The sequence below is a fragment of the Podarcis raffonei genome, chromosome 14 (assembly GCF_027172205.1).
Source record: "Podarcis raffonei isolate rPodRaf1 chromosome 14, rPodRaf1.pri, whole genome shotgun sequence".
NCBI lineage: Eukaryota > Metazoa > Chordata > Lepidosauria > Squamata > Lacertidae > Podarcis > Podarcis raffonei.
In genome coordinates this window covers 38,644,251-38,658,486 of record NC_070615.1, presented here as the reverse complement: position 1 = coordinate 38,658,486, position 14,236 = coordinate 38,644,251, and the positions used below count along the sequence as shown (strand labels likewise).

Here is a 14,236-nt window from a genome sequence, read left to right as displayed (position 1 = left end):
TTTCCTCCAAGTGGGAGACAGAGAGTGGTGCCAGCAGTAGCAGAAAGAAGGCGGAAACCCATTGGGTAAAACAAGAGCTTAAAGCAGAGTTGGGGAATCTGTAGGACTCCATCTCCCATCAGGCCCCAGCCATCATGGCCAATGCTCAGGGGTGATGGGAGCTGTGGTCCAGCAACATCTGCATGGCCACAGGTTCCCTGCTTTAAAGGGGCAGCATCTCCCTATAAACTAAGTAATATTGTGTTGCTCTATGTCCTCATTTGTCTGCCTTCTACCTGCCAAATACTCACACAGAGCCAAGGCCATTGAGACTGGTAGGGTGGACAGCAGGGAGCCTAACAGTAGGTAGCGCCAGAGCCAATGACAAGCAGAGCCAATTGATTCTTATTTTTATCCCCATCCTCCTCTCTGTTGCGTTCTACAAGGGCAAAGCTGAGACTTAAGAGGAGAAAGCTGTCACAGGCAATGCCCCGCTCCCTCTGGCTTGGTAATAAATAAGGAGGAAGGGAGGGAAATATTCTATGAAATCCACAAGCTTCACCCCCTGTCTCTCATCAAATTTAACCAAATCCTGCCACCACCGCCACCCCATGTTGTTGTTGTTTACTTGTTTAGCCATGTCCTACTCTTCATGACCCCATGGACCAGAGCTATGAGCTATGCCATGCAAGGCCACCCAAGATGGGCAGGTCATAGTGAAGAGTTTTGACTAAACGTGATCCACCTGGAGCAGGAACTGGCAAGTCACTCCAGTATCCCTGCCAAGAAAACTCTGCCACCCCATTGTTGTTGTTGTTTAGTCATTTAGTCGTGTCGGACTCTTCGTGACCCCATGGACCAGAGCACGCCAGGCACTTCTGTCTTCCACTGCCTCCCGCAGTTTGGTCAAACTCATGCTGGTAGCTTCGAGAACACTGTCCAACCATCTCGTCTTCTGTTGTCCTCTTCTCCTTGTGCCCCCCATCTTTCCCAACATCAGGGTCTTTTCCAGGGAGTCTTCTCTTCTAATAAGGTGGCCAAAGTATTGGAGCCTCAGCTTCAGGATCTGTCCTTCCAGTGAGCACTCAGGGCTGATTTCCTTCAGAATGGATAGATTTGATCTTCTAGCTGTCCATGGGACTCTCAAGAGTCTCCTCCAGCACCATAATTCAAAAGCATCAATTCTCTGGTGATCAGCCTTCTTTATGGTCCAGCTCTCACTTCCATACATCACTACTGGGAAAACCATAGCTTTAACTATACGGACCTTTGTTGGCAAGGTGATGTCTCTGCAGATGTCTCTGGTGATGTCCCATAGCCTTGTACAAAACTACAGTAGCTAAGTGGGTTATTGCAAAAGTGTGTCAGGCCCCCTCCGGCTCCCTTTGAACACCAAATGTGTGCAAAGCTTTGAAGCAAAAAACTCAAGGAAATGTATTCCAAAGCTATCTTTATGATTTACTGGCTTAAGGGTAGAGGGTAGGTCAGCAGCCCAGCAGCTATTTCTGAGGGTGAATGTTATAAGATACCTTCACTAAAGGAGACTGTGGCAAGCAGATTCCAGGCACTGTAATAATCAATACAATGTAATAAATAAATGGGAATGCTTTCACCCCACCCCAAAGAGTCCTAATGCTGGGGTGGGGAGATTATTCAATCATACTAGAATACGTTTAGTATGGATAGCTGTTTTGAGGCTGGTTGAAACCTATGAAAGGAACGATCAATTATTCAAGTGGCAGCAGCTTAGCCTTTTTTAGAAACGATAGATTCTTGAGGAGATTAAAGAATGACCAAATGCCTCCGTGTTACTCTTGGATCCAAGTCATATTCATTTAGTTACTACGTGAGCCAAGGCTTTTAGCATAGTGGCACCCGTAATTTGGAATGCTAATGAAATCTGACAGGCACCTGCAATTCTGATATTTCATCGCCTGCTGAAAACATCTGTATTTCCCCAAGCGTTTTCGAAGAATTAATTCGATTCAGTGTTGGTCATTTGTTCTGTGTTTTATGGTGTTATAATTTTATGATGTTTTCGTGGCCTTATGGCACACTGCCATCATATTTTTTAATGACTTGGCTATTTATAAATATTCTTCTAAATAAATGAAATTAAGAAGATGTTTTGACTGGAAACGTGCATGAAAAATAGAAGGGTCTGCCGACGACACGAGAGTCACTTAAGATAGCAGAACGGAAACTCGAGTATCTCTCTGGCTTATCAGTAGCTTTGACTCATTTGTTATCTAATGATGGGGAAATGAGGTTTTACCAGTCACCACATTGGGTTTCATAGGCAGGGAGCAGCACCAAACACCGTCCATGACTCAAATGCTGGACCCCCTGTGGCTATGTGAAGGAAAGGCACTCTCCACTTTGAAAGAATCTAGTCATCTAGTCCAGCCCCCTTGCAAGGCATGAATTTCAACACAGTTTCCCATCCAATCTGAAACCATACCAGACCCTGCTTAGCTTTGCAAATGTGCTAGCAGTTTTACTGCTGCACCACTAGGGGTTAATTATAATTGAATCATAAAACTGGAAATTAAATTAAGGCATCAATCCTAAGAATGCTTATTGGACATTAAGTTCCTTAAAAGCAGTGGAACTTCCTTTGGAGAAACTGGGACGATATTTACTTTTGCTCCTCTGGTTCCCAATGGTCGCATCTACACTAGACATTTCAAGCACATTTACAAACTACAGTTCCCAGAATTCTTTGGGGAAAACCATGTGCTTAAATGTATGGTGCGGCGGATGTTATGTGTATTTTTTCCCGACTGGTCCAACGCTGCATATGCAACTAAAGAACAGGACACCTGGAGTCTTTTTCACAAGCTTTATGAGGGAGATCTAAGGTGTGTCTGCTTCACACATCTGCAAGATGCTATGTACTAAAACCAGTGTTGAAAAATAATTCTTCAAAATCAGCTTCGTTGGACTGGTCATGTTGTTCAGATGCCCTGTTATTGTCTTCCAAAGCAACTACTCTATTCCAAACTTAAAAATGGAAAGCATAATGCTGGTGGTCAACCAAAAGGTTTAAAGACTCTCTCAAGGCAATTTTTTTAAAAGGTAGTATAAACACTGACAACTGGGAAACACTGGCCTGTGAGCGCTCCAATTGGAGAACAGCCTTTACCAAAGGTGTCATGGGGGGTGGGAACGTGCTAAGAGGAAGGCACGCTTGGTAAACCCTCAGTGTGATCAGCTCCTGCCTGGAAACCAATGTCCCCACTGTGGAAAGACGTGTGGATCCAGAATTGGCCTCCACAGTCATTTATGGACTCACTGTTAAAACCGTGTTTATGATATAAGATAACCAATAAATTCTTGGAAGTAACAAAATAGGCCTAGGGGTAGAAAAAGATTAGTATAGTGAATATTATGGACTAGAATAGAAAGTAAAGATAAGAAGTTTGTAACTGAAAGAAGATATTTGTGTTATAAATATGAAACTGGAAACTGTTAAATATGTGATACACTGAAATTCAGATTGGAGGGTGTTGAGGAAGTCATATAGCAATGTAATTTAACTAAGAAACAAGAAGAAACAATTCTTCTCTTATTTTTATTTTTTGTTGTTAAGTTTTTATGTTGTGTTAAGTGTAATGTTTTTCCTTTGTGTTAATGTTTGTGCTTTATAAGAGAAAATTAATTTTAAAAATGGGGGGGGGGGACAACTGTGTTTATGGAAGACAATCTTACTCGGCCACGAGTGATCGCCAAAGAAGACGACTAAAACTGAAATACAGCAACTGTATTCTGATGAGTTTAGGGTTTATTTTTAAAAAACGTCTTGAGCTAGATGGCAATCCTCTTATTTGTTATATCGTACACCTGTGATTCTCTAAAACTATGGGCAGACTCAAAGAGATCACAGAACACTTGGAGGGAAGGATGTAGAAATGTTGGGGGGAGAGGATCCTGAAATATTTTTGTTTACAAAAATAATGGATTGCTTAATAAAATAAAAAAAACTCAGCAGTTTGCCATAAAAATGCAACTACCACTATAAAAACATAAACAACATTCAATAAAATTACCGTCCAAAAGTGGGTGAAAACACAAGTGTATATCTCAAATGAAAATGAGCCACATACAAAGCAAAAATTAAACATTTCAGAGTCTAGGAAAGCTCAGGTAAACATAAACATTTTAAAGAGGTGTTTAAAGGTCACTGCTGTCTCCGCCTTGTGAATTAGCTGAGAGAAGGCATTCCAGAGGACTGGGTGCAATTGCTCAGAAGGCCTGATTCTGCATTGTCACCAAGTGACAATCTGCTGGTCGTGGAATGACTACCAAGGTCTCTTCAGAAGATAATACAGATCAGCTTGGTCTGTACCAAGGGAGGTGGTCTATTTGGGGCTTTAAACATCAACTACAAAGCTTTGAACTTGGCTTGGTAGCTAATAGCCGGCCAATACAGATATTTTCACACTAGTACAGCTGCATTTTGCACTATCTACAACTTCCAAACCAGGTGTAAGTGTAGTCCGACATACAGCACATGGCAGTAAGATGAACATGAGGTTACCAGTGTATGGACTGCCATAGCAAGACTACCCCTGTCTAGGATTGGTTGTAGCTGATGCACCAAGTTGGGAATGGGGTGCTCAGAGCCATTGAGGTCACCTGGGACTCTAGTGACAGCAATGGATCTGGGAGCATCTCCCAAACTTTGAGCCTGCTCCTTCAGAGGGAGTGCAGCCCCATCCAGAGCTGGTACACAACTGGGAACCACCCATCTGCAAGGTCTCCATCTTGTCAGGATTCAGTCCCAATTCATCCGACCCATGACTACATCCATGCACAGGTTTGGGAAATGCATGGGCTCTCCTGATTCTGATGTTACAGAGGAATAGAGCTAGGTACCTGTATCTCCTCATGACTGCGCCAAGTTGGAGTCTGAGATGGAGGTGGAGCATTTGAGGAAAGGTGGTAGCATTTGAAGTTTTTGGTTTAGAGAAAAGGCAAGCAAGATAGTTTATGAAATTATGGGTGGTGGTGGTGTTGATGATAATAATAATAATAATAATAATAATAATAATAATAATAATAATAATATATTTATACCCTGCCCATCTAGCTGGGTTTCCCCAGCCACTCTGGACAGCTCCCAACAGAATATTACAAACATGATAAAACATCAAACATTTAAAACTTCCCTAAACAGGGCTGCCTTCAGATGTCTTCTAAAAGTCAGATAGTTGTTTATTTCCTTGACATAAGTTTTCCCCCTCTCTCATAACCCTAGAACTCATGGACATCCAGTGAATCTGGATGTGTGAAGATGCAGAACAGATGAAAGAAAGCACTCCTTGCATGGTTAAACTTTGGAACCCATTCACACAAGAAGCAGTGGTGGCCACTTGAATGGCTTTCAAGAGAGTTGAACAAGTTCAGGGTGCATCAGTGGCTACGTTCCATCTCCATGGAGGAAGGCAGTAATGCTTCTGAAGGCAGTTACTGGAAACCACATTGATGGCGGGGAGAGTGCACTTGTGTTCAGGTCCACGCCAACAATGGGGACAACTCCACTATGCCATCACCTCAAACCATGAAAGGAGATTTTGGTCCTTAGTTTCTGGGGCATTTAGCACCAGTGACCTCTCTTCTCCCCCTAGTGGTTGCTGCCACTACTTTTTGAGTGTCTTGCACAAGGATCATCCCAGTGGGACAGCCTGTCGTCATTCTGTGCTCAGGTCCTGTTTGCAGGTTTCCCACAGGCATCTGGTTGGCCACTGTGAGATCAGGATACTGGACTAGATGGGCCACTGGCCTGATCCAGCAAAGTCCTTTTACGTTCTTACACAAGAGGCAAGGTAAAGGTAAAAGACCCAGAACACAAAGCTAGGACATCTGAATCACTGAGAGCCAGGACACCTGAATAGGTTGGGTGTTGTTTCACAAAATATGTCAACTGTTGCATGTTGGATATGTGTGGATGAGTTCTCCCCCACTCAACCTTTGATGGATTTATAAATTGTAGAGTTGCACATGAATTATCCACATTGCTTTTGAAACTTTGTAGTCCAACCCCCTGCAGGAATTTCAGCTAGATGACAGGTGACCATCCAACCTCTGCTTAGAAACCTCCAAGGAAGGAGAGTCACTGCCTCTCAGGGCAGTCTGTTCCACTGTCAAATAGCTCTTACTGTCAGAAAGTTCTTCCTGATGTTTAGTTGGAATCCCCCCCCCCTTTTTGTACCTTGAAGCCATCGGTTCAGGTCCTAGCCTCTGGAGCAGGAGAAAACGAGATTGCTCCATCAAGGCCCTTGAGATAGTTGAAGATGGCTGTCTTATCTCCTCTCAGTCTCCTCTTTTCCAGGCTAAACACACCCAACTCCCTCAACTGTCCCTCATGAGGCTTGGTCTCCAGATCCTTGGTCATCAGAGGATTGGACAAATCTATACAGGCTGCTCAGCATCTTAAAAAGTAGAGACATCACCTTGCCAACAAAGGTCCGTATAGTTAAAGCTATGGTTTTCCCAGTAGTGATGTATGGAAGTGAGAGCTGGACCATAAAGAAGGCTGATCGCCGAAGAATGGATGCTTTTGAATTATGGTGCTGGAGGAGACTCTTGAGAGTCCCATGGACTGCAAGAAGATCAAACCTCTCCATTCTGAAGGAAATCAGCCCTGAGTGCTCACTGGAAGGACAGATCGTGAAGCTGAGGCTCCAATACTTTGGCCACCTCATGAGAAGAGAAGACTCCCTGGAAAAGACCCTGATGTTGGGAAAGATGGGGGGCACAAGAAGAAGGGGACGACAGAGGACGAGATGGTTGGACAGTGTTCTCGAAGATATAAACATGAGTTTGACCAAACTGTGGGAGGCAGTGGAAGACAGGAGTGCCTGGCGTGCTCTGGTCCATGGGGTCACGAAGAGTTGGACACGACTAAACGACTAAACAACAACAACATACAGGCTGCTAGCTATAATGGCTCGGTTCACTGTCGGAGGCAGTATCTCTCTTTTGCTTCTTTTTTTCTGTCACGATTGCAAATTTTAAAAACGATTTTGTTTCTTTAAAAAACAAAAACCCTCCAGCCAACTGGTGCTGTGAAAATCATCCCCAGCACTGACAGAGCTGAAAAAAACGCTAGCGGAGGAGAAATGGCTTCCCCACCTCCCCCGACCACCAACATATGCGTAAAAATGCATCAAATGAGTGAAAACTCCATATGGAAGTGCGAACGAGGGCTTCTATTTATAGAAGCTTGTAAATCGGGGGTTCTCACTCTGCATCACGGAGATCATCTTCTCTTTTGACTGTGAAGCAATAAATTAGGAACACGGGAAACTGCTTTCTAGCAGGTCAGATCCGCTGTCCGTCTAGTTCAGCACAGTCTCTTCCAGGGGCAAAAATAGGAAATGACCTCCCCCTCCAAATGTGATTGGACTCCAACGCAGTGGCGGAGCTTCATGCTCTGGTACCAGGGGCGGAGAGCAGGTTGGGGCGGGGCTGGCACACATCCTGGCGGCGGGGCGCCCAGTGGGGGGGGGCAGCTGCAATGGCATCCTGGGGATTGCGCTGCTGGGGGCAGTGCGCTCTCCCTGCACTCCTCTCCCTCCGCCAGTGCTCCAACGCCCATCAGCCCCAACCAACATGGTCTGTGCCCAGACCTGAAGGAAGTCCAACAGCACTTGGAGGGCAGGAAGTTTGCTGCCCCTGGTCTGTTCTGATTGGCTGTGGCTCTTCACTTTCTACTTTATTCTTCTACCTGGAGATGCCAGGGTTTGCACCTGGGGCCGCCTGCAGCACGGCGTATTCTCAGCCAGTGAGCTATGGCCTCTTCCTTAAGCCAGGCCAATGGTCCATGATGATATTGTCTACACCAGGGGTTATCAAACTTTTTCAGCAGGGGGCCAGTCCACTGTCCCTCAGACCTTGTGGGGGGCTGAACTATATTGGGGGGGGATGAACGAATTCCTATGCCCCACAAATAACCCAGAGATGCATTTTAAATAAAAGGACACATTCTACTCATGTAAAAACACCAGGCAGGCCCCACAAATAACCCAGAGATGCATTTTAAATAAAAGGACACATTCTACTCATGTAAAAACACGCTGATTCCCGGACCATCCGCAGGCCAGATTTAGAAGCTGATTGGGCCAGATAATTTGCCTACCCATGGTCTACACACTGTCTGGTGGCAGCTGTCCAGGATTTCAGGCAAAGTGTCTTTTTTCAGCTCTGTCTGGAGATGACAGGGTTTGAAACTGTGACCTTCTGCACACAAAGCAGTTGCCCCTGAGCCATGGACCCATGACATAGAATTTACTTCTATGCCACTTTGTTTGTTACGCATCTGAGGAACCACCTTTTAAATAAAGCATAGGAATCCAGGAGGGACCCAGTGTTTATTGCAGCTATTGCAATGGATCTCTGATTCTTATATCACCCCTAATATGGGAAGCTGCCTTATATAAAGTCTGGTCATTGGGCCATATTGTTCAGAATTGTCTACACTGATTGGAAATGGATTGCCAGGGTTTCAGGCAGCAGAGAGCTGCTGTCACTTAGTGTAGACAAAAAGGAGTTGGGTGGAGCAATGGTCCAACTCGGTTTAAGGCGGCTTTCTATGCTCCTATGACTAATAGACTTATTATGACATAGCACTTAGGAAGTAGTCCTTAGTTCACAAAAGCTATCTGCAGTTGTGTCATCCAAATATGGGCTGTAACCAATGCTGGTCCGACTCAGAGTAGACCCATTGAAATTAATGGACACGGCTAACTTTTGCCCATCAGTCTCAGTGGGTCTACTCTGGTTGGGATTGAGTTGGGTGCAACCTTATGCTTATACATGGGTGTATCGGTACAGTCTGTGGCAATTCAATTAAAGCTTAAACATATGCAAAATAATCACAGTCACATTCACAACAGCAGTAATGGCTAAGGACACAGTCTATAGTGGGACAGGAAGCCCTTATTCATACCCAAACAAATAGAATCAAACCAACTGATAAGTTGTGATTCACCCAAACAACATGCACCTTGCCCCCAGCAGTGACAGAAAGTTACCAAGAAGAAAAATCACTTCTGGATTCTTAGAACATTTCCAGGAAACTAATTCACTTTATGATGCCATAGTGGTCGATACCACAGCACCACAGCTAACCCCAGTCTTGTCTATTACTTATTTATTTCATAAAACCTATACACCATTCAATTGCAAAACAACAGCAACAAAGCTGTTTGCCAAAAAAAGTGTTCTACAGTGTGATCATATGCATGGCTACTCAGAAGTAAATCTCACCGAAAACTTACCTACCCAGTTAAGTTTGTTTAGGAATCTCTATATTTAGGATTTCCTGGGAGTAGAAGTGTCAATTTTGTTTCTCTCGGTTTCTCTTTTTTTTAATTATTCCTAAATTCATTTCTCCGCATTTCGCTGCAGTCTGTGTTTTTGTTTGCTTTTAAACGCTCATAAAAATTCACAGGCATTTCAGTGAGGCTTTCTAGTAATGAGCACAATTTTGTTTGCAGTTTTGACTAATGCATACATTTTTGCAAGCAATTTCCCCCTTGTACGAAGCATTTTTGTATGTTTCCTTCTATATTCATTTTCACCCACACTTTCCCCCCATTAGATGCATTTCAATAGATGTTGGCGAGTTGCAGAACAGCATCGCAAAATCTGAACAAGCGCGGATTTCGAAGGATGGCTGTACTCCAGTTCTCATATGCCGACGTGGGGATCCAGGGCACAGTCCTTCAATGGCTGCACTCGTTTCTCTCTGGTCGGGGACAGAGGGTGGCGCTTGGGGGGGAATTGTCATCGCGCCACTCCTTGGTGTGTGGAGTACCTCAGGGTGCGATACTCTCCCCAATGCTTTTCAACATCTTTATGCGCCCCCTCGCCCAGCTTGTCCGGAGTTTTGGGCTGGGTTGCCATCAGTATGCCGATGACACCCAACTCTATCTGTTGATGGATGGCCATCCTGACTCGGCCCCAGACACACTGACCAGATGTCTGGAAGCTGTGGCTGGATGGTTACGTGGGAGCCGGTTGAAGTTAAATCCTTCGAAGACAGAGGTCCTGTGGCTGGGACGGGACGATATGGGATTGGGGGGGCAACTCCCATCTCTTGCGGGGGCGCAGTTAGTGCCAGCACCGTCCGTTAAGAGTTTGGGTGTAATCTTCGACACCTCCCTTTCCATGGAGGCGCAGATTGCAGCTATAACAAAGGCGGCATTTTTCCATCTCCGCCAAGCTAAGCAGTTGGCTCCTTACCTCTCACGCCCTGACCTAGCCACTGTGATCCACGCGACGGTCACCTCCAGACTGGATTATTGTAACTTGCTCTACGTGGGGCTGCCCTTGAGACTGACCCAGAAACTCCAGCGGGTGCAGAATGCTGCAGCGAGACTCCTTATGGGGTCTTCGCTGCAAGATCATATTCATCCGGTGCTATACCAGCTGCACTGGCTCCCGGTGGAGTACAGGATCAGGTTTAAGGTGCTGGTTTTAACCTTTAAAGCCCTATACGGCCTAGGACCCTCGTACCTACGGGACCGCCTCTCCTGGTATGCCCCACAGAGAAACTTACGGTCTTCAAATAAAAACATCTTGAAGGTCCCAGGCCACAGAGAAGTTAGGCTGGCCTCAACTAGAGCCAGGGCTTTTTCGGCTGTGGCTCCGACCTGGTGGAACACTCTGTCACAAGCGACTAGGGCCCTGCGGGACTTGACATCTTTCCGCAGGGCCTGCAAGACAAGGCTGTTCCGCCAGGCCTTTGGCCAGGGCACAGCCTGACTCCCTCCCTCGGCAATCTTCGCGGAGCTCTGGCCCAATGGTGGCCAGTGGCTTGAATTTAATTAATTTTATAATGAATGATTTTAGAGTGTTGTTTGTGTTGTACTTTCGTATTGTTTTATTGTTGTTAGCCGCCCTGAGCCCGGCTTCGGCTGGAGAGGGTGGGATATAAATAAAATTTATTATTATTATTATTTGGGAAAGTACAAATGGGATAGATTCAGCTTTAAATGTGAACTGACTCAGATTGCTCCCCCATCCCTACTGGGAGTAAGCCAGTGGTGTCTGATCCATCAGGGCCTTGTCCCACCAACTTCAGTCTGCCCTCCTCAGAGGATTTTCTCTGCCAATTATTAGATTTGGCTCCGCCTACCCATAAGTCTGGCGACACGGGTGGCGCTGTGGGTTAAACCACAGAGCCTAGGACTTGCCGATCAGAAGGTCAGTGGTTCGAAACCCCGCGACGGGGTGAGCTCCCGTTGCTCGGTCCCTGCTTCTGCCAACCTAGCAGTTCGACAGCACAAAGTGCAAGTAGATAAATAGGTACTGCCCTGGCGGGAAGGTAAACAGCATTTCTGTGCACTGCTCCGGTTCTCCAGAAGTGGCTTAGTCATGCTGGCAACATGACCCAGAAGCTGTATGCCGGCTCCCTCGGCCAATAAAGCAAGATGAGCGCTGCAACCCCAGAGTCGGTCACGACTGGACCAAATGGTCAGGGGTCCCTTTACCTTTACCCATAGGTCTCACTGCCTTTTGCCCTACCAGTCCTTATGGGCACCAGTCACCACTGGAGTAAGCCCTATTGAACTTCTTCTGAATAGATGTGTCTAGAATTGCACTGCTTGTCTGGTTCAGCTCTGTTTTGGGAATCACCAAGCCAACCAGTTCTGAATCAATGCCAACCACTGCAACAAAAACTATCGCTGCAATGGAAGAGGTAGGTGTTGGGGGTAGAGTTAGATCAAAGTGCTGCTGGAAACTCTTATCAAAGTCTAGGGATGGTGTGCCAAAGACCAAGAGATGCAGCTGAAACCCAACGATGGGAGCAACCAGGGCAACAGTTTGAAAGCTCTTTGGTGTAAGATGTGGGGCAACCTCCTAATAATGTACATTGATGCACATAATCAAACTGTAGAGGGGGGAAGTACTTTCCTTGCCTATCCCCAAAGGGAAAAGGCCTTAACTCAGTATTAGAGCATTTGCTATGAATGCAGAAGGTCCCTGGTTTCATCCCTAGCATCTCCAGGTAAGACTGGTTAGGAGAGACTCCAAGTCTGCAACCCTGGCAAGTCGCTGTCAGTGAGTGTAGACAATACACAGCTGGATGAACCAATGGGTCTGAGTGGGCACAAGGTAGCTTAGTGTGTCCTGAGAGGCTGCCACACCCAGAAAGCTTCTCACCAAGATCAATTCTACACTTTCAGGAGAAACCTGAAGGTGTTTTATATCCCAGGAGTCCAGGACTTTGAGTGATTTTTGCAACCAATTCTGGGCGCATCTTGATTTCCCAGGAAAGTGGCAGAGGGAACACATTGGTGCATAATCAACTGAATTTAATTCTTCCTCCCAATGAAAAGGTTAACAGCTGCTGTCTTTGGGGCAATTGACTTGAACTGGGAGAGTGGGGGGGGGGAGAGGATCCAAGCTTCTTTGGAGGTTTTGGAGCGTGGGTGATGGTTAATGCTTGTATTCTTGGGAGAAGCAGGAAGGCTTGAACTGACAACAGATTTGGCACACAAGAGCCTTTGTTAAGTCAGCCTGTTCAGCATGTCTGAAACGCCATTGACAAGGGACCATCCTCCCCCTCGCTCCCGTAAGACATCATCCATGGGGCAAAACAGAGTGCATAGATGTCCCTCTTGCCCTTCTCCTACGACTTAAACTGCTGCTAGCAGTTTTCTTTTTTAAAAAATCCACATGCTTTTGTGATGCTATTTGAGAGAGAAATAACAAAGGGAAAGTCTGCCTCTGAGATGCTTCCACAAACCTGCCTCTCCACCCCCTTCTCTAACAGCAAAGCACTTTGCCAGGATTTGTCTAGTTTAGGGATTGGGGATTGGTGGTTTTTTGGTTCTTGTTTTTTGCAAAGGCATAATAAAGTACAAGTTACAAGGAGTGGGGCGGAGGGAGACCACCAGAAGATCCCCCTTTCTTCTGTCTCTCTCCCCGGTTTATTTTCTCCCACTAAGGGGTAATAAGAGAGAAACCTTTTTCTCGGAGCTCTCTCCTCCTCAGTGCCTCAAAAAGCATCACCAGAAAAGCACTAGAGAACATCCTTGCCAAATATAGGCACAACTCCCTTTTGTTCCTAGGAAGCAATTGCTCAGTTGCACGCCTGCTTGGTGATACTAGAACAGAGGGAGGGAGTGTGTGTGTGTGTGTGTGTGAGAGAGAGAGAGAGAGAGAGAGAGAGAGAGAGAGAGAGAGAGAGAGACTGACAGACTGAAGGCCATTTGGGGAAGGGCTGTTACTGGTGCTTAGCATGAAGAAGGTCCTAGGTTTAAATCCTGGCATCTCCCAGTAGAGCTTGGAAAGAAACCTCTCTGAAACCCTGGATAGCCACTGCCATTCTGTGCAAACAATATTGAGCCAGAGAGGGATCAATGACTTGACCCAGGATAAACAGTGTTCTTCTGCTTTGGGGAAGGGACACAGCTCAGTGAGAGTGCCTGCTTCTCATGCAGAAGGTCCCAAGTTCTATCCGCGGCATTGGGACTAGAGAAGACCCCTTGCCTGAAGCCCTGGGGATCTTCTGCTACCAGCCAGTGCAGGCAACACTGAGTCAGATGGACCTATGGTCGACTGGGCAAAAGCAGCTCCTTACATTGATAGCTGCCCAGCACCCTAGCTTATCCTATCCGATGCAGAAACAAGGGGAGCAGAGACCACGAAGCCCGCATGGGGAGGTGGGAAGTACTTACTTCTCCCTAGCCCCTCGGCTCGCCACGCCGTCTCCTCCACCGCCCCATAGCGTCTCAGAGGCTTCTCTGCTTCCATGCTGGCCGAGATGGATCTCTTTAACTCCATGCCGGAGCCCTTTTCTGCCTGGGCCCTGTTCCCTCGGCTGCTTGGCGGGCTCCCCTTCCTCCTAGCAGACCATCCCAGCCGGAGGAAGGGCTTGAAGGAAAGGGAGACGCAGAGGGACTGCTCGGTGCGCGTTTCTCGGCTTGTTTGCTACCAACGCCGGGGCTGGCCAGCCTCGCTGAGCTCACTGCATCTCCCTCCGTCGCGCTGGTACCAAGAGGAGGAGGGAAGGGGAGGGATGCAGCGCGCATGCTCAGTGCGAAGATGCTCGTGAAAGGAAGCGCCCGAGGGAACGCAGGGGAGGGGAGGGGGAAGCAGGCAAACAATGAGGGCAAATATGCCGTAGTGGGGATGGAGGGTATGTATATATACATATTGGCTGAGTATGGGAAAATGCTAATCAGTGACCACACATAGCAGAGGGTCAGAGGGAGATAGCCTTTTCTGAGACTCTGTGCTA

At 46.5% G+C, this 14,236-nt stretch overlaps 1 protein-coding gene across 1 annotated transcript in view; it reads right to left on the bottom strand.

The window, feature by feature from the left end:
• Nucleotides 1–14,003, bottom strand: part of BMERB1 (bMERB domain containing 1) — a 38,157-nt gene extending 24,154 nt beyond the window's left edge. Inside the window, exon 1 of the mRNA XM_053364023.1 lies at nucleotides 13,674–14,003. Coding sequence (XP_053219998.1) covers nucleotides 13,674–13,779 — 106 coding nt within the window. The 5' untranslated portion in view covers nucleotides 13,780–14,003. The remainder of the gene's footprint in view (nucleotides 1–13,673) is intronic.
• Between the last annotated feature and the right edge of the window lie 233 nt (nucleotides 14,004–14,236).